The sequence below is a fragment of the Hermetia illucens genome, chromosome 1 (assembly GCF_905115235.1).
Source record: "Hermetia illucens chromosome 1, iHerIll2.2.curated.20191125, whole genome shotgun sequence".
In the NCBI taxonomy this organism is placed as follows: Eukaryota; Metazoa; Arthropoda; class Insecta; order Diptera; family Stratiomyidae; genus Hermetia; species Hermetia illucens.
In genome coordinates this window covers 40,145,764-40,166,965 of record NC_051849.1, presented here as the reverse complement: position 1 = coordinate 40,166,965, position 21,202 = coordinate 40,145,764, and the positions used below count along the sequence as shown (strand labels likewise).

General features: G+C 39.6%; 1 protein-coding gene and 1 long non-coding RNA gene across 2 annotated transcripts; one reads left to right on the top strand and one right to left on the bottom strand.

The window, feature by feature from the left end:
- The first annotated feature begins 4,959 nt into the window (after positions 1–4,959).
- LOC119653908 (cytochrome b5) lies at positions 4,960–21,202 on the top strand. The gene is made up of 2 exons (XM_038059057.1): positions 4,960–5,265; positions 20,428–21,202. The coding sequence occupies exons 1-2, from the start codon at positions 5,155–5,157 to the stop codon at positions 20,701–20,703; spliced, it is 387 nt and encodes a 128-aa protein (XP_037914985.1). The 5' UTR covers positions 4,960–5,154; the 3' UTR covers positions 20,704–21,202.
- On the bottom strand, positions 11,667–12,488 carry LOC119653911. Its single transcript, XR_005249781.1, has 3 exons — positions 12,264–12,488; positions 11,795–11,939; positions 11,667–11,720 (listed from the first exon to the last, which is right to left on the bottom strand). It is a non-coding gene; the product is annotated as an uncharacterized LOC119653911 (long non-coding RNA).

The following is a 21,202-nucleotide window of genomic DNA, read 5'->3' as shown; positions in this document are numbered from 1 at the left end:
TAGTCTCCTACCTTTATTGTTTTCGTTTGACCAGTGCGATTCGATGTTGTTCGTTCGTTCGGTTTTGGTTTTTGGCGCTGAGGTTGCCACGATGTACTTCGCCTTGCCTTCATCAATGTCCAGCCCGAGATATTGGGCCGCCTGTTCGATCTGGATGAAGGTAAACGGTACATCTCTTGTTGTCAATATCGTCAACGTGGGCCAGTAGTACTGGACTTGAAGAGTATGGTGCTTCTTGCATTAACATTTGCATCGCAAATCACTTTCTCCAGAACCAGGTTAAAGAGGACGCATGATAGGGCATCCCATTGTCTTAGACCGTTGTTGATGATGAATGGTCTCGACAGTGATCCTGCTGCTTTAAAGTTAATGAAGAGATGGTGCAACTGATTACCATATTCCAACAGTTTTTCCATCGCAGAGAGAAAATCTGATCTGTTGCTGATTTGCCTGGAGTGAAGCCTCTTTGGTATTGGCCACTGATGTTCTGAGCGTATGGGGCTATCAGGCCTAGCAAGATAGCGGAGAATATCTTATAGATGGTACTCAACAACGTGATACCTCTATAATTGCTGCATTGCGTGATATCCCCCTTTTTATGTATGGAACACATGATGCCTCGTTGCCAATCGTCAGGCACAGATTCACTGCCCCACACCTTGAGCATCAGTTGACGAACCACTTGGTGTAATTGGTCGCCTCCATATTTAACCGATTCGGCTGTAATTAGATCGGCTCCTGGCGACTTATGGTTTTTAAGCCGAGGAATTGGCCGAACTGTTTTTCCATGCTTGGTGGTGGCATCATTTGTCCATCGTTTTCAGTTGGTGGGACCTCAAATTCGGCGACATATTGGTTGTTGAACAGTTCATTAAAATCCGTCGAAAATCAGATTTCCCTCTTTGCCTCGGCAGGATGAGCATCCAGCTGTATAAGGCTTCATTCCACTGACTTGTTGGTAAAACTTTCGCGCCTGGTGCGGTTACTTTCTGTACTTTTCGCGTGCCCAGGCTCTTTGAGAATGCAACTTTACTCGGTATGCAGCATTCTTCCGTTCCGTTGCTAGCTTACATTCATTGTCAAACCAACCGTTCTGACTTTTCTTGCAACGATAACGTTCTTCAGGTAATTACGAAGATCATTTGTTGATGCTTCATCTCCAGTACATCTGTTAGCTGCGGTTATTGCGGCATCCGTTTCCCTCTTATAAGTATTGCGGAAGCCTGTGTTGTGGATGGCTTCAGTGGTATTTGTCATCTGATTGTCAGAGGGGATTCTGAGTGATGTTGTTATTCGAGCTCGGAGCAGTACGCAAACAAGATAGTGATCCGGGTCTATATTGGCCCCATATACGTTCTGACTTATATCAAGGCTGAGGATTGCGACGTTTGATCAATGCGAGGTCAATTTTGTTGAAAGCGGTCCCATTTGGAGAGGCCCACGTATGTTTGTGGAACGCTTTTCGCGCACACCACGTACTTCCAATAACCATTTCATGTGATACTGCTAACTGAATAATCCGAAGTCCGCTATCATTGGTATCCTTATCTAAGCTATGGGGGCCGACGTATCGCCTGAATACGGGCTCTGTTCCTACTTGACTGTTGAAATGTGACTCTGCAGTCTCCTCTTTAGGGCCATGAACGTTTATGGGGTTTATATTTCTAAATTTCCGTTTCTTTAGTCTACATAAGGACGAAATCTATGATCGATACCATGACCGTCAGGTTGTGGATAAAATACGGCTCAATAGGTTACGGTGGGCGGGTCACTTAATCCGTACGGATGAGGATGATCCAGCCCGGAAAGTTTATAAGGGCAATATCTATGGTAGAAAAAGAAGACGAGGCAGATCCTGCCTGAGATGGAGCGATGGTGTAGGTCAGGACGCCAGACAGCTTTTAGGGATATCGAATTGGTGGACTTCGGCGCAAAACCGGAATGTCTGAAGTTCCATATTAAGGCAGGCTTAGACCGGATACCGGTTGTTGCGCCATCGATGATGATGATAATATTTCTAAATTTGCGTCACAAACGCAAAGTGGATAGCCTTTCATTTTTTGGTGGACTAAGAAACATACTCCGTGTACGGTTTACTGGATGGCCACATAATATGGTATATATCATATAATATATGGTATAGTGACTTTTCTCCAGGAAACCTGTGCATGTCTTGCAACGCTGTTATATCAGCATTATATTGAGACAGATTATCGGGTAGCTGCTGAGCAGCATTCGGTCTGTACAGGAAGCGCACGTTCCACGAGAAAATGCGCAAATGGTTGTTCCGTTCTCGTTGCCGGGTTCGTTGTTTTAAAATCCGTCCTGTCCGAGGCTCCTTCCGTGCTTCGTAACTTCGGTTTTCCGTGTAGGGTTACCAGCCCCCAGCCAGAAGGACCAGTTGGTAAAATTTGTCTCGGCTTTAGGCGCATATGTATGTATGAAATAAAATTTAGTATCTAAGAAAATGTTGTCCGCATTTGCTTTCTAATAAAAATATAAGAAATATGGTGGGAAGAAGCATCGAAGAAACTAACTTTCCAGTTAAGTTTCACAAAAGAAGATATGTGTGTCATTTTGCTGCTCCAGTCTCAGAATTGAATACATGGAAATAATAAAGTGTTTCAAGTATGGGAGGTTTTGTGTTTTTCTTATGCAAAAAATTGTTTATGTGCGTATTTCTATTTGCTCGTAGTTAACAATTCCAAATATTTCTTCGTGTATCCCAAAATTTCAAGATATACTTATTGAAAACATAATTATAACGTTCTTCATTTATTTTGGAAGTAACGATGTACAAACATATATAAGCATATGTAAACATTTAGGTTCAATATTGGCGCCATTTGTATAAAACTACCGCATATTTCCCACGCATACATACATGTCTCGAGTAATTGAGATGAACCTTCAAATAAAAAAAAAACTAAATTATAAAACTAGGACGTTCCCATGCTGGCGCCACATACTTACATTTATGGCCATTTTGTTGTATATGAATATCAATGTACAGTATTTGTCCAACGAATGAAGATCGAAAAACTTTTTTGATAATCTTTACAATAACATTCACTTCTTGATTGTGAAGAAAAGTAAAAAGTCATATTTTAAGCTAGTCGATCTTTCAATGTGAATTTTGTGTTTTTTCTCGGCAAAATCGGAAAGTTAAATTTAAATTAGTTATTTGTGAGCTTCGGAGTATGTTTATCGGTACATTTCCGTTGAGTATCTTAAATAGTTAGTATATAGTTAGATTAAGGATATTTTTGGGATTATTCTGCTGAAGGAAATAGCAAGTGGCTGCCGAGATACGTATTCGGGAAAATAATAAAAATAATTGACAAAAAGGAGAGTAGAATCTGTTTCAAGTGGTATAATTGAGATTACCTCAAGATAGCATCCAACAACATAATACGTCTAGATTCCAAACATTGCTATAGTTATAAGTTTCCAAGAATCTTGGAACTTGAATTTTGCCCCTTGGATATTACTGCCTACGATACATTTCACATTGCTTATTTTAATCTACTCTCCATTATGGCCGCTCCATAGGATAATGTTGATACCGTTTACTACTCAGTAATTCCCAAAAACATTACGCATTACCAGCTGAGTAGCAATTAATTGCGGTCTCCACCTCGACTTTATTAAAAATTTGTTTAAAATACTGGACTATATTATTTGAATAGTATCATCTATGTATATTATCCATGTCTTCAAGGTATATTTTTTATGTCATGGATATTTGTGTTCTGTTTGTGCAGTCCCGGTGAAACTAAAGCACACTCTCATTAGAAATCAAATAGGAATAAGAAAAAAACAATATAAAACAAATCGGGAAACCGGAAGCTAGACGCTTCAGGTAAGAAAGGTGTTGTGTATTTCTTAGTACGTAGCACGTAATATATCCATATATTACGTGAGAGTATCCACTTTCGCGTGATATTAACATTCACAGTCTTCAATTTTAAAAGAAACAACAACTCTGACGTATTATAACTTTGTTAGTAATAGTGCGATTTCCACCAAACTTGGTAAGGTCATGCTCTACGTCATGGTGCTAAGATGGACTTAAGGGGGCTTTACAGCGAATTGGTATGGAAAGTATTTCGAAGCCCAGGGACCATATAGTGGCAGCCAGATTTTTCGGTTGGGCAGGTCCTGAGAATGGCCCCCTTAAAGAAATTATCATTTTCAACCCCCCCCCCCCCCGCACTCCCCCCCTTTTCAACAAATGTCAAAACTAAGAGCGGCTTTGAAAAGTAGTAACCGATACCTTTAATTTGATACCCCACATGACTATATTTGATGAAAAAAAATTTTACACCCCCTTTTGCATGTGTGGAGAACCTCTTAAATTCGACGTAACAGGATGTAACTCACTGTATGCGTGAGCGTTCACAGTTTCCATCTGTCTACCAAATTTGGTGTCAATCGTCATAACCGCCTCCGAAAAAAATGCGTGTGACGGACAGACAGACAGACAGTAAACCGATTTTAATAAGGTTTTGTGTTTACATAAAACCTTAAAAAAGCCACTGTTTGGATACCTTGTACTTCACAAAGGATGTACGGCCTATGTAGTAGTTGACTAGGGTTTTATGATTCCATACCCAATAGGAGGAGGCATACTAGATAGAAACCATGGACCCTTCTTTTTCTATTTGTACAAATGAAATCAAATGGCATAAATCCAGTTCCTTAGAAAATGATTACAACAGACAGAACCTAAAAACCAAAAAATCGTTTTCTAACGATTGAATGAGAGTATGAATACTATATTACTTTTTTATTTTTTAGCGCAGTATTACTAATCAAATTTTCACTTTATAGTAACAATAGCTTCAACTGTTGCGCTATGGTCGAATTTCGAAATTTCAAACCCATCGTGCTCAGTTCGCATTTACACCGAGTATATGGTGAATAACAGTGTAAGCTACCAGCCTTCATATCACTAGACATTTTGACTTGTCATCTTCAAGGTGGCAAATCTAATCAGCGGGAGTGGATGTAGTTTTATCTCGTTTCTCGACGGTTTTCTGAAGATTATTTTCACCCGATCACGTACTCTGACGTTCATTCAACAGTTCACCTTCGTTCTGTAGAAGTCAGTTGAGTTTAGATTTGTCGTAGATTACTAGGCAACTAAAGAAAATGGCAGAGAAAACCTACTCGTTAGCCGAAATTGCAAAACATAATACAAACAAAAGTGTGTGGTTCGCCATCCATAACAACGTTTATGATGTAACTGAGTTTTTGAATGAGGTAAGTGGAATTAACTATTTTGTAAACCCTTTTTGGATCGGGCACATCGGTCTTTTTCTAAACCCGGAGAAAAAATTTGGTCTACGTGATTAGAGGGGAAGGCGAAACTTTCATCCCAATTATCGGAAGACGAAGCATCTCGAATGTTTCCAAAAAACCCAGTTTGAAGTAGCGGCAGACGAGGGAACCTTTCAGTTGCTTTTTGGGCCGTCCGTTAACCTCTGACACAGTGCACACAAATGTTAGATAGTGGACGATCGGGACTAGGGCCGAGAACTTTCTAATATTTGAGATGGGTTAAGTGTGAATGCTTGCGCAGATATCGCTGGAGTTTGAGGAAAAGCATACAATTGGAATGTACGCAGTGAAGTGCTCAACATGGCTCTGGGAGGTGAACACATTTAAGCGACTGTCGCGTGTTACGCAGTATCTAATCCATGTCACGGTGACTTTGCACTATCCACCTAGATTACGTTTGTTGTACATTCGTTGAGCATCTATGGAGAATAAGGAAGTGCGCAGCTTAAAGCAATTTGCTGGAAGTAAAATGCGTTTTACGAAGGCTTTAGATGCAGGAAAACATTTCAAAAATTCGTTCGGTTGTAATATTTGCCATTCGTTCGAATGACAATGAAATCAAGCGTGTTCTAAGCTAATATTCTCCCATGTTTCTTCTCCGGCATTTGCATTTTCAAAGATAGGCGAACATAAGACAACCACACCTCAGCGGCTGAGCGCTGTTTGTGTTTGGTTCTGAGCTGAATAAATTTAATGAGCCACACAAGGCAGACGTTTTTGTCATCAGCTGAAAGTTAGTCTTTATTTGTAGTTGAGATGTAGTTTGATTTGTAGCCATTACTCGAAGATTGAAAAAGAATGAAAGGAGTAATATCCGCTTTTGGCTAAAATATTTTCTTATTCAGAAAAAACCGCATTACGAGGACTAATTTTTCCTGTACTCCTGAAATACCTACGGCCGCCGAAGAAGAAAACAAAGTATCTCGAAATACGGTATTTGTTAATAAAAAAAAAAAATATTTTAGTCAAAAATAGAGAATACTTTTTCGATCATTCCTTTTCTATTGATGTTGGTGGCTTTGAGCAGAACTAAGCAAAATTAATGGCCCCCGTTGATGAGGGAGCATGAAAATATATTCTATGTCAAATATAATTGATTTGATCTAGGGAAAGTAAATCTGAAAAAATAGGCACGTTAAAGGATTCCATTGAAATTGCCTTCAAGGTTGAGGTTATTTCATCAGAAATTTAGATATCAATATTTCATGTAAAAGATGTTACTAGAGGTTAAAGCTGATGGAAAAGGCCCGAAAATCTTACTTCTTCCTCTAACGGACTGCAGGTCGATTTCGGCAGTTTGCCTCCCGAATTAGCCCATTCTAGTTCTCTTTGTTCATTAACGGTCGCTTAAAGTTTGCTGTTCATACATTTCTGCAGTTTTTAACTAAACCAAAAGGCCTCCTACCAACTATTTTGGTTCTCTTGTTATGAAAAGAAATTCGTCATCCCGTAGGATGTTAACAACCATTCAATATTTTAATACATCAAGAAAGTTGCCCCTGCTCATAGTCCACGTGGGGCTAAATAAAATAATATGTACAGGGAAACTATTATTCGAGGCTGTATTTGCTGATTTCAATTCTATTTTGTCTATTGTTATATTCTAACCCTCGATTTCACTTACTCTTAAATCATCTTTTACTTTACAATTATTGATTATTTGAGAAGATATCTTTTTCGTATTGGGAGGCGCACTAGGTATTCAAATATGCCCTTTAGTCACGATCCACTGCCGTTTTTTAGGACAGATCAGCTTCATTCTTCTACAATATCTTTAAATAAAGTAAATTTCTGTACAAAATATGACCGTCGACATATTGACACCATTCAGTTTGCCTTCGCTTGAATGTGTTAAAGAGCCTGTCGCACAAGTACAATTTTGATCGTGTTGGCTCCAAAAAACTACGGCAGGTGCTTTCTTCAAGGTAATGAAATTACTTTAAGTGTAATCGAGCTGGCGATGCTCCTTGATTGCTGGAGCTGGGTGGCAATTCCAAGCACTTCACAAAGTCGACATTTATTGAGATACAGTTATATGCATTAATCCCCTTCAAAGTACTCTCCTTGATCTATTATATACTTCTGCCAACGATTCTGCCATTACCCGAAACAACACTGGAAATTCTCTTCCAGTACAGTGCCGCTCTATTTTACATGTCTTCTCTGATCAGAAATCTAGTCCACATTGTAGTCATTCTTAGCTTGGAAAAAAGTCAGAACACACGGGGGCGAGGTCAGAATAAATAGGTTGGCGAACCTGACCGAGATATGTTGTGCTTGACGGAGAAATGCAGAATCATATTTGATGAATGACGAGTTGTGTTGTCATGATGAGCATTCCAATTGCGATTTGTTTACGAGACCAGTTGTTTGCGTCACACTGTATCACCAAGGCAACCGAGAAACTTTTGTTAGCACTCCTTGGTGATAATAAGTGTGTGACGCACTTACGGGGAACCAAGCTGCAGGAATCAAAATGGTGACCCTCATCAATTTGACATTGTTACGGACCAGTCTTGCTTTTTGGGGCCTTTGGAGTGATGGTTGAAGCTTTGTATCTGAGTCGTGGGCATAAGCGCAACACTTATCACCAGTGATCCCTGATAACACTTTCTTGCAAGTGTTGACGGCATGGCTCCGTCTGAATAGTGCTATGATCGCAAACAAAATGGGGCGGGTAACTGGTCCACGCCCATCAAATTTCGTTTGCTTGGTCAACAAACATTCAGGTCAGTTACTTTTTAAACCGAATCCGTAGAAAGGGCTTCATCGCACATTTCCTACTTGAGAAATATTCCGGGATAAACTGTTTTTTTTTTTTATTGGGACGTTTCGAACCAAGCTAGCGCATTTTTTCAATGAAGTCGGAACAATTTAATTTTTGCGGTTGTTATTACCCTTTGAATAGGGGATAGGGCGTCAATAATATCTATGTGTCATCATTACCGCTGGTTGGACATTTGCTTCAGTTTCCTCCATGAATCTGAAAAGCTTGCGCTTCTCCCTCTCGCTTATCCTGCATTGCACTGCATGGGGTAGTCAGCAATGGAATTATTGGCCTTTCTTAATTAGTGATTGTATGTATATGAAAACTTGTGGTTTTGAAGTAACTGGCTGTTATTTTCTATACCTTACACCAATATAGCATTACAGAAGGAACATTGACGCAGAACAATCTCAGTGCAATGTCGTTGTTTGGACAAAACAGTGAAGGGGGATCAGCACTGTTGTTGCCTCGAGTAACATTGAGTTTGGTGCCATGATCAACAGGCACAACGTTTTTAAAATGTAGAATAGATCGACGTCTTCGAAGCTCTACCCATTAAGGGATTATATCTCTTTATTTTTTCTTCCCTTTTGTATTGGTTTAAAATACGCTAAAACATCCCTTGATTCCAAGTCAAGAGCAATCTCAAAAATATTTTTAAAATTAGTTCCTCTGGAGTAGCTGAAACTGGGACTAAGAGCTTACTTTTGTTAGTGCTTGTATTCAGTTGAACTCTCCGTGCCTTGCATAAGGCCAGAGGTATTCTCCATGAAGTCATCGTCCATTGAAGTTCTTCCGCTAAGGTGTCTACCGATAACAGAAGAAATAGTAAGGGAGATAGAATGCAGTTTTAAGCGGAAAATACAATTAAGATGCGTGCGTAGTGCGCACGAGACAAGCTCCGATCCGCACGCATTTTAAATGTACAATCAAAATTTCATTTCGGCAATATTCTCTCCACGTCGACAAGGTTCGTTCTGATGACAGATTACACCATTTGCAATTTGGCATGAAACAATATACGGAAAATTGAACTTTCGTTTTCGATTGTTACTTTTGAATGTAATTAATTTGAGTGAATTTGTTTTGAAAACTGAGGAAGGCACTATTTGCATTGCAAGTGCTAATTATTAATGTCATTTGCATTAGTCTCGTCTCTTCCATTCATAAAAATTAAATGTAAGTCGGAGCTAGGTGCACCCTTGGTGGTATTTAATGGTATGATTTTCATAACATAAAATATGCACGCAAGTCGATTGTCTGCGCACAAAATCACAGCACTGCACATAATCTTCAAGTTTGTGCAATTAGCATATGCATCTTCCTATATTTTATGTTACGAAATTCATTCAATAAATTCTGGCAATTTTGTTCCAATGCACTGGGAGCATCGTGACCGAAAGTGGCTCCTTTATATGATATAATCGCAAAAAACACGACAAGGGTACGAATTATGTGCAAGTTTAAACCACCACTAATTTGAGCCTACGCTAGGGTAAAGCTAAATTTTTGTTTGGGATATGAGGGATCCTGTCCACATCCACTTGAAGTTCGACCGGACCAAATGGAGAGCAACTTACTCCCACGTTTTTTGTTTGGGGCTTGGTCCGGTCCAACATCAAGTGAATGTGTGAAGTTTCTTTGGAATGTTTTTTCTACATAGACAACTCCGGATATACTCCCTGTTCACACAGGGATGCGTAGGGTGTCGATGCAGTTCGTACAGGAATTCTTTCAATTCAATACACCAGTATCATTAAATTAATATTCCCTATTGATGATTCTTTTCTCGAGCTAGTCAATAAAAAAAATGACGTGCGCTTCCAAAATACAGAAGACAAAACCTGACATGCGGTTTTGGGTAATTTCTGTCCACTAAGTTGACCACCGTCTAGATTCAAGAGTGTGGCGATGGACCCATGACTTATCCGCTATCTCATCCTTTTACTGCTATGTAACAACTTCAACGCAATATCAAAATCAAAAACCGATCGACGAGTTCTGCCATATTAACAGATGAATAGATGTTAATTCAGAACATTTTAACATGAGGTATCTTCAACGTGGGGTGAAAAGTTCGCGGAATCGAAGTGAAAAAATCATTTTTGGGGAAAAAATTATTTATTGTTCAGTGTGGTCCTCTTCAAGAGCAATACATTTTTTGCAGCTTGCCTCAACCGTGTCTATATTTTTCGTAACGCCAGATTTGCAGAGCGTCTCGAACTAAGCTCCTGTTTCTTGTTTGATCTCTTCATCCCAGTAGAATCTTCAGTTCTGTAGCCACCTCTCCAAGTTCGGGAACAAAAACTAATTGTCCGGCGCATTGTGTGGTCTTTTAATTTAGTCATCCTTTTTTCCACATCTATGTTTGATGCATTATCGCGGTCATAGAACACGTTTTTCTTCCCCATGCGGTCGTTTTTAAGGTTTTGTGTGAAACAAAACCTTATTAGAATCGAGACGGTGTCTGTCTGTCCGTCTGTCCGTCTGTCTGTCTGTCTGTCTGTCACACCCGATTTATTCGGAAACGGCTGGACCGATTGTCACGAAAATTGGTGAGAGTATGTAATCTGGTGATCCCTTTACATGCAGTAAGTGGCGCCACCTTATGTTAAGTTTGTGGGGGGCTCCCCGTACATGTGAATGGAGGGTGCAAATTTTTTTTTCACAGAATGTAGCCATGTAGGGTATCAAATGAAAGGTCTCAATTAGTACTTTTCGAATCTGGTTCAATATTTGATATTAAATGAAACATAGGGGAGTGAGGGTTCAAAATGTGACCCACAAAAAGTGTAACAGGTCTCGTTCTCAGAACTTATCCAACCGAAAAATCTGAAAAAAATCACAGTGGTGCATCTCTACGAAATCTAGGCCTCAAAATATATCCGGTTCCGATATCTGCACAAATAAAGTTAATAATGGTATATTTCCACATTTTAGAAATTTACCCGGCACCCCCTTTATGTTCATCCCAGAAGTACAAGATTTGGCACGCGTGTAACGAAGAATATAATGCACAGTTTGGTCAAGTTTGAAGAAAATCCAACTATTATTAACAAAGTTATAGGGGGTGAAACTTTACAATTTTTTGTGAATTTCGTTCACTCTACAACCCGCATGACGTCATCATCACATATCAATTCGTCAATATCACAACGAAATGAGTTCTTACGAATTGGGTCGCAGACAATTATTTTGTTTTAGTTTTTTAGTTATTTGTCAACCAGACATGTGTGTATGTAGGTATATAATATATGCGTGCTAATGAACTTTGCGGGTAGTGCCTAATTCAGTTAGATATAAGACGTAAATCGGAAATATGGGTACGATAAATTTAGATGCGTGCATATATGTGTACAGTAGGTAATAGGCAGTTTGTTTGTTTAGGGTGAGCGTCATATCTATGGCTCTAATATGTACGTATGTCTCGTAGTTTGGAAAAATATGAAGGATTATGTTGGATTTGTAACTATATACGGACAGAAAAATGTGCGTCTCTTACATAAGATGAACACAAAACCTTTATACCCGAAGCGCGAGCTTCCGGTATTCCGACTTGTTTATCTCATCATTCGGTCGCTTCAATAATGTAAATATTACATTACATGTCCTGCAACAGTTTTAAATTTTCCACGATCATTTATAACAATAATTTCATAGGCAACTCAAGAAATACTGATTTACAACTTTCCGGCTGTGTTTTGCCCCTTCGGTCGTTTTGGGTAGTTTTCGCCTTGATCTAACCACTGCTCAGGTTGTTGATTGAAGTTTGGCGGATCGTTTCCTTCACTGTCATATATAGTCGCACAAATTCGCTAAGCTGAAATAGCTGTAAGCAGTGCTTTGAATTATCCATGTGCTGTTGTTTTTGATCGGCTGCGAGAAAGCACGGCAGCCATCGCGCACAAAGTTTTTCCATATGCAAATATTCATGCAAGGTGTTTCGCACATGTCCTGCCGACATCTTTACAAAGTCACCTATCTCATGCACTTTCACTTTTTAGCAATTTAAAATGATGCGGTGAATTTCATCGATGTTTTCTGAAAGCGTAACGTTTTCGGCTCTCCAGAGACTTTAGCATTATTTGTGCATGTATTATTATGTTTAAAGTTACTGAATCATTTACACATTATGTTTTTGGTTTGGATATACCTTTCCCCCTTGTCAATGTTTAATTGATACCCGGAACTCCTCGTTGTCCATGTTTTTCACATTAACGAAAGTGACGTAACATAAACAAGCGTACCTTTGAAACCAATCAACACATTGTTGGCAACCTTCAGAAAGAAACTTCTAAACTTTGGCACTATTGGAATATGATACGGAGTTTATTCTTGCACCGGCATATATATGACACTCTGCGGACTTATCACCCCATATAGTAGTTAGTAATGGCGGCGTAGGAACCTACTTCACAAAGCTACCGGTATCTGTTATACATTTAATAAAAGCTCAACATAGCCGACCTTGAATCAGACTTGAATTGGGTTTATATTTCATTATCAGTAACGAACGATTTTTTTTTGGAAAATGAACTTTATTTACCGAGATGATTGACGGAAGTGAAGTATATTATCACCTACAAACTTTGGACTTTCATTGCTTATTTTGTTTTAAATTGCATTGATGTGAAAGAAAGATTGATATAATACTAGGCTCTTTTTCCCATTATGACTACCACTTTAAAGTAAATAAAAAATTGCACATTGCAAATATTAATACACTCAGAGTTAGACATTCGCTAAATTGATTGTTTATTTCAAAATGTTCGTATTTTGTCAATTTTCAACGTTTTCGTTCTTAATACCGCGTATTCCCTTCGTTGGACCTACGAAATCCTTTGAATCTCCTAGGCATCGAAAAAATAAGCTGGGCGTCGAGATTAATCTGGCCTTATTAGTCGTAGTAAAAGCAATAACACGATCTTCTATAACCGTCTTCATAAGGGTTGACCACCAATTCTCTTCGATTGAGACTTTGGGGGGTCCTAAACCGCTGTAGACCATCGTCGAACTTGGAGGGCGGCACCTTCAGTGCATTGAATATATATTTGTTACTACATCCATCGTTCGCCAAAGTCTCCATCCTAGCGATATCTTCTCGAATTAACATACATTTGGAAAAAAATAAACATCTAATCTATTTTTCCCTAAATTCACGATAAAACAAAAAAAACTCATTTAACGCCTGGGCTTTGTAAAGGCCTGATTGGAACTGATTTAGTTTGCTAATCATTTTGGATTAATGTAGTCAAATGAAATAAAAGTAAACAAAAACAAACCGGTAATGTTGTGTTTACGTTTTCAGAGAATTATTGAGTTTATGGGAAATAAATAAATTCAATTATCAGATTTTTTGCCCCTGAATGTATATTGTTCATATATGACAGAATTACAGGCACTAAATTTTTATTTTACCATAAGGGGTCTTTTCAATATAGGATTGTTCATACATATTAAACTCGTTAAAAAAAAAATACAACTTAATTTGAAAGAAACTGTTATTCATCGTATATTTTCGTCATCATCAACGGCGCAACAACCGGTATCCGGTCTAGGCCTGCCTTAATAAGGAACTCCAGACATCCCGGCTTTGCGCCGAGGTCCACCAATTCGATATCCCTGAAAGCTGTCTGCCGTCCTGACCTACGTCATCGCTCCATCTTAGGCAGGGTCTGCCTCGTCTTCTTTTTCTACCATAGATATTGTCCTTATAGACTTTCCGGGTGGGATCATCCTCATCCATTAAGAATTAAGTGACCCGCCCACCGTAACCTTTTGAGCCGGATTTTATCCACAACCATACGGTCATGGTATCGCTCATAGATTTCGTCGTTATGTAGGCTACGGAATCGTCCATCCTCATGTAGGGGGCCAAAAATTCTTCGGCGGATTCTTCTCTCGAACGCGGCCAAGAGTTCGCAATTTTTCTTGCTAAGAACCCAAGTTTCCGAGGAATACATGAGGACTGGCAAGATCATAGTCTTGTACACTAAGAGCTTTGACCCTACGGTGAGACGTTTCGAGCGGAACAGTCTTTGTAAGCTGAAATAGGCTCTGTTGGCTGACAACAACCGTACGCGGATTTCCTCATCGTAGCTGTTATCGGTTGTGATTTTCGACCCTAGATAGGAGAAATTATCAACGGTCTCAAAGTTGTATTCTCCAATCCTTATTCATCCTGTTTGACCAGTGCGGTTTGATGTTGTTGGTTGGTTCGTCTTCGGTGCTGACGTTGCCAGCATATATTTTGTCTTGCCTTCATTGATGTGCAGCCCAAGATCTCGCGCCAATAGCCGCCTGCTCGATCTGGATGAAGGCAGTTTGTACGTCTCGGGTGGTTCTTCCCATGATGTCGATGTCATCTGGCCCATGCCTGTAGTTGGGTGGACTTAAAAAGGATTGTATCCGTTGCATTTACCTCAGCATCACGGATCACTTTATCGAGGGCCAGGTTAAAGAGGACGCATAAGGCATCCCCTTGTCGTAGACCGTTGTTGTCGAATGGTCTTGAGAGTGATTATATTAGATTAGTACATTTTCATTCGCCTGAAATAAATAATTATATACAGTGGAATCTCGATAATTCGTATTTTCTAATTTTCTTTATCTTGTATTCTCGATAATTGGTCGTCCCGATATTTCGTACCAATTCTCACGGCGCACCCATTTTGTGAATGAATTAGTCGTCATGCCTGCACCTACAGTGTATTTTCTCGGGGCTATGCATCTTGAACGACTTTAAAATAATAAATTTCCTATTTTCTGTTTCAAATTGTAAAAACATAAACAACTGGCAGAGGGAGTGATTAAAAATGATTGACATGTTGTCTTCGTCGCTTCTGTATCTATGGGACTTGACGAACATTAGTCTTATCCTTTTTTAGATAGAGTGGGAGAACTAGCCTGGAACGGTTAGGTACATTACTTCAGGTCAATCCTCCCGTTCTCTCGCCGTAAGAACCTCCAAGTTAGTTAGTCCCTTTTAACAGCGGAAGGGAAAAGAAAAAAGAAAATTTGCTGGTTCAAAGAACCTTCTGCTACCCGGTCCTTCCACACGAACGCAATATGCCCTCCTGTGTCTGCGTAAAATCGATGAACCCCATCCCACCTTCGAAAAGAAAAAAACGTGTGATCGGCGTCACTCGCCACCCCATTGCAAAACACAGAGCCAGTGGATCGTGCCTTCCTAATCATGTGCAAGTAAGACTGAAAACCTTCATATTCGCTTAGGAGCTGAGCAAGGAAATTATCAATGTCATCACGTTTTCGGTTCAAACACCGATCTCAATTTCCCGTGCAGTCAGTTTGACTTTTGAGTCATTTTCCTAAGAGAGTTATTAGGTTTTTATTCAGTAGGGTATCTGGGCAAAGGAAAATTTTTACTAAAAGCCTCCACCTCTTGGTGCAATAATTTGATTTTTACGATAACGTCTGTATTCGTTGCAATCACATTCTTGAATTCAGGCAACTTTAGCCTTGACAATTTCAAACTGATCAATGGAATCAACAACTTTATCGATATGTTTCTCTACTAAACCTGTTAATGTCAAACCCACAAGTATTAAATGGATATCAATACCGCCCTTTGCAACTTTATATCTCTTATAGATTAAATGTGCGCTTTTAACGATTTGTTTCTAATACTCAATAAACTCAAACTACTGTTGAGCTTGCGACATAGCAGTTACGATACCTGCAATTGTATTTTTGTGAGGTCCGTCTTGCAAGCCAGGACAAACTGCTTGATTAATTTGAGATTAAAGATAGTACCATAATCTTTTCTCCATTTGATTTAATTGACCGAACAGGTTTTCGGAAAAATATCACGCCGGCCCATATTGCCCGGAATATTTTATGAATAGTAATGCTCACAATGTTGACGTATTCGAATTGGCTGGGTACGATATCAGCTGTGACTTAACTAATGATATGTGCTATATTAGCAAATAGATAAAATTCTTGGCGTCAGAATTTTTTTTGGAATTGCGCTGCTGAGATTTTCCTTGTAGTTGTAAAGAAACTGTGAGTCAAAAGCCCGCCACTGGCAAATCGAAACCGAAAACTCGTTTACATATTTCTGTGTAGGCAGAGAAATTTACTGGCGAATATGGGCGTACATTTAACCTCTTTCCTCAGGTTTTAATTTATAAACTTCCAGTGCCCGGCTTCGGGCTGAGTTCTCAGCTTCATTGATGAATTGATTATCATCGTAGTACGTTTGTCCATGACATCCTTCTGAATACTTATTATGTAGAGAGGAATTAAGACATTCTAATGCAGAAAGTGATGTGAAGTTTACACTAGCAATCATTTTTCAATCATGAACTTGGCACGATTTTTCCTTGTCAATTAGCTCTGGAAGAGCCGGACTACTTTCCGCCAAGTGAAGCCATTCATTCAGTGCATGTTGCCGTTCTATACGAGCAACCACCGCCCTTGCTCTTTTAGGTTGTCGTGCGTTCCTTAGCAGGGAGCCGGCTATCAGCATGAACGGGAGGCAGACACTACCCGCAAAGTTCCTCATCTCTATACTTTCGCAAGGCGCTTACGATGGGCCCCTTTACTAAGAGCATCAACACATACTTCCCCTCACGAGAAAATGTTTCATGTTAAATGTTAAACTCCTAACTTTTCCCACTAGCCAACTGAAGCCCGCAATTCTTGTAACAGCTTTGTTCGTTTCTGTTTCTTCTCTGAGTCCAGCGCTCCAATTCAAGGTGCTTAACGGTTAGCTTTCGTTTATAATTCTCTCGCCGATTGCCATGGGACGCAGGATCAGAATTGTTTATTTAATCGGTTTTTTTCCAGCGCAAGGCTCAAACATAAGAAGTCATTCATTCCCTCACCAATCGCACCGTCAACGTTACCAGACTATCGTAGGGAACGTTTCAGAGATCCGGTCCTAGGATGGGTCCTTGCGTTATTTCCGACGTGATCTCCATTTTCCTTTGGTTCCCCAGTGGCTCATAGAGCAGGGAATAGTCTTTCAGTTAATCCCTCATTATCTGCAAGAGATAGCCCGATGCATGAAAAGAATTTACGGAGTTGAAAGCGTTATGGGGAACACTACCTGATAAGATTGATGATTGTACGCCTCAAATCGATGACAACATCCACTTCGGATCTCCTTGCTCTAAAACCAAACTTCCTTGGGAACAAAGTGCCCGACCTTATCGCTCCGACATGCCGGCGGATCAAGCATACAAAGTAGTCGTTATGCGCCCGCATCGAACGATAGGTCCGGCCGTGATAAAATATTATTTTATGTATTTCTATCGCCACACCGTTAGATTCTGGCACCTTATTTTTCATAGATAGGACGAAATCTTGCAGCTCTTTCGTGGTGAAAAGTGAGCAACTCTTGGCGAATTCCACACTACTGTAATTAACCCGAACGGGATACACACGGAATAATGTACGTGCAATGCGCTCCATCACTTTGCCGACTAGCAATGAATTTTGATTCTCTCATTCTGGTCATTTGGACCACAACCACATCCCGCAATCTGTCGTTATCGGGTTTGGAGCTGAAGAGGGATTCATTGAATTCTCTACTGTTCTGTATGGCACTGAATCCGCTTGCATGGCTCCTGAATGATGGTAGAGGGCATGGTTTTATAAATATGGCCTATGTGTTAAGTACGAGCTGATACACTTGATGTACTTCGATGACATCAAGTTGTATGCTGGTACTGATGAATATCTGAGAAATCTGTTACGAGTAGTAGACATGCTTAGCCGTGATATTCGGATGGAATTTGAATTAAACAAGGTCGAATCCAAGCCATCCACAAAGGTCATGACGCATGCCCTACATAGCATTGCTGACCTCCACATTTACTGAATGTGTTCGCTACCCCTTCACTGACATATACATTCGGAATATTGCCATGGACGAAGACCGATCTGGAAAACATCCAGCACCGGATATGGATTGCTATGTCCAAATTTCGAATGCATCACCCAAATTCTGCTGTGGAGCTAATGAATCTTCCTCGTTACATCGGAGGTACGGGCGTCACCGCCAAGTCGACTTGCCACGCGCTTATTTTCATAGCAAGGCGCAGGCCATTCTTTTCCTTGTGTCTGTTTATCAGGCTGATTGTTGAAGTTGTTGAAAGATCAATGTTTTAATGTTCTGAGGAGTGAAATCAGACCAAGACCGGATCGATGATTAAAAGTCGAAGACAATGCACGGTAAAGACATAAATTGCCTTTGGCGGCCATTTGTCGAACAGATGATTGTGTTAGGGAGCTCTTTGCCGAGACGGATATATTTATGTGTGTTATTCGGGACTGTGTGGTCATAATGAAAGAGCGGGTGGACTAGGACCATGAAGGATGGTGTGATTCAGCATTAAAGACGGTGGACCGCCTCATTTCTAGCTGCACTGTCATGGTGCCGGAGCAATATATGGACGGGCAAACGGATGTGTGTAAGGTGAGTCATCAAAACCTGGCATACAAGCATGGGGTGATCACGGGAACATGTTAAGTTCTGCTTACAGTATGTATTAAGATCGTCAAGTTCTAACTCTGCCATATAGCGTGTAACAAACCTGACGTTCTATTAGTTGACAAGACGGGTCACTTGGCGTATATTATTGATCTTGCTATCCCCACAATAACAACATTGATCGGAAATACGTGAAGAAGTAAGTGAAATATGAACCTGAAATTTGGTGTCTCGAGATCATAGTTGTAGTTTCAGGTATTGAACCTAAATCAGATCTGGTTCAAACTCTACAGATGCGACGAGTTTCACACTCACCTACCACAGAGTGCTATCACCAAAGCCCTTATATATTTTGAAATAGGTAGGATTGGTCCGACGATCCAATTGTATCTGGGGCCTGAAGTGCTCTACAAGACTACGATACCCTATAGAAGGTAATGTGGTCAGTATTGCGTTCGCCAGTGGTTAATACCCTGATTTGACTTTGCTACTCATTCACAGCTAAGTCAACTGGTGTAATTCACTAATTGGGCATATGTTCAGAATAGGAATTACTCAAGATGATACGTGTCTCTCCTGCAATGAGGAAGCGGAATCCACGGAACATGTCCTAGGTGAATGCCTCGCCTATGGGCGCATTAGGCATAACATCTTTGGTGCCGATCTTCTCCAGTTGCGACGGGTAGCATCACATCCACTAACGGAAATCCTGCGATACGTTAACGAATCTGGAATATTCCGTTAGACGGGGTAGCGAGTAGAATGGGCCTACACGGCCTGAGTGCTTAGAAGCTGTAGCTTCTATCCGACCACACAAGTATAGGAATACTAATGTTACTACAAGGTTCCAATTAACGAAGTGTTTGCGACGTAAGTATGCATTGTAATGATCAATCAATCCAGGATCAAAATTTATAGTCCATTTTGTTACCGTTTGATCCATCTATTTCGAGGCTGTGTTCAACGCAAGACTTGGCACACTGGAATAGGTTTTTACAGATTCTGTTTAAAATTTAGTAATACTTATTTTGAATTGTTTCGGGAACGCGCTTGCCAATATTATCGCTACATGCATTCCTATTTTTCCTATCAGTATTCTATATTCCAATGTGTAAGGTCGAAAGTCGATAAATTTATAATTTTTTATTATTAAGGTGAAACTGAAACAAATACTACAGATATTTATATCTTTTGATAAGGTTCTTATGTACCCGCTACTGAAATATTAATTAACATCTTACACCGGGCATTTGCGATAAATCTGAGAAGGCGTGGCGTTTGTACCAAAATATTCGTTGACAAATGACGAGAAAATTGATTAAATTTCATTGAGCTTGGAAAATATTTCTAAATTATTTTTCATGTCTAATCATGACTTGCTTGCAATTATCTCTCTTTACTCATACAACAATCCCGATATGGGTTACTATGTTACATTCTAACGAGACACGTTGATATATGTGATATAGAGAATCTTCTTGAATCGTAAAATGATCAGAGCTTTTCTAATTTACCGTTTAGTCATGATTACAAGCAGAAATAATGATAAACAGAGAATGATTTTTTTGTCTAATAAGGCGATAGTGAAATAATATGAGCTAAAAATAATTGATCAACATGCGAGCCTTGTCGTTATCGTGGTATTTTCACTGATTGTGCGCTACGCACACTTTCTCATAAACAATTTTTACTAGAATTTGATAGGATTTTATGACTGGAAGATAATTGTATAAATGAGATGGCATGTTTTTAGTTTTAGGGATGTTAGTGCTAATAGACTCTGAATGTATTCTTATTAAGATTTCGCCGACATTTAGATAATTGGAGAACTTTAGTAATTCCCCCTTTCTGTTTTCAGCATCCTGGTGGTGAGGAAGTGCTCATCGAACAAGCCGGCAAAGATGCTACAGAAGCGTTCGAGGATGTAGGCCACAGTTCGGATGCCCGGGAGCGAATGAAGAAATACAAAATCGGTGAAATTGTCGAGAGTGAACGCCGTGTGGTACCGGAAAAAGCGGAACCTGATTGGAAAACTGATACCAAACAAGAGGATACCTCCATTAAATCGTGGATACTGCCATTGTTGCTAGGACTACTCGCGACCTTATTGTACAAATACTTCTTCTCCAAATAGGTGTTAGCAACGCCACATTATATATATCTTTCCCCCGATGGACTAGAGTTAATTCATCTAATTGGGCTATTTGATAATTTCAATTACTATTATATACCTAAAGAAAGACCGATCGCTGCACTAAACATTTTGTAAAGTCGTTTTTGATTGTGTACATCTACCAATTTTTGTGCTTTTGTGACCAGCCACGGACATTCCAGTAGGAAAAAGTGACTCTGTCTTTTGCGAAAATTTACCTCCTATGGAATTATTTAGCTTTGGTGCATTGTATTCATTTATTGTGCATTTTCTTTGTGAGATCACGTTGAATTTTATAAAGTCTAAGAAACGTAGGGCGCTGCCAATTCAGATCATTTCAAAGATGGATATTATTTTTGTATAAGAACAAGATTGTTATGTACTTTACATACATAGATTTTTCTGTTGTAGCACAATACATACATACAATTTTTCATGGTGGGTAAGAGGAATAAAGTTGTTTTTTGTATTACTGTGAGTA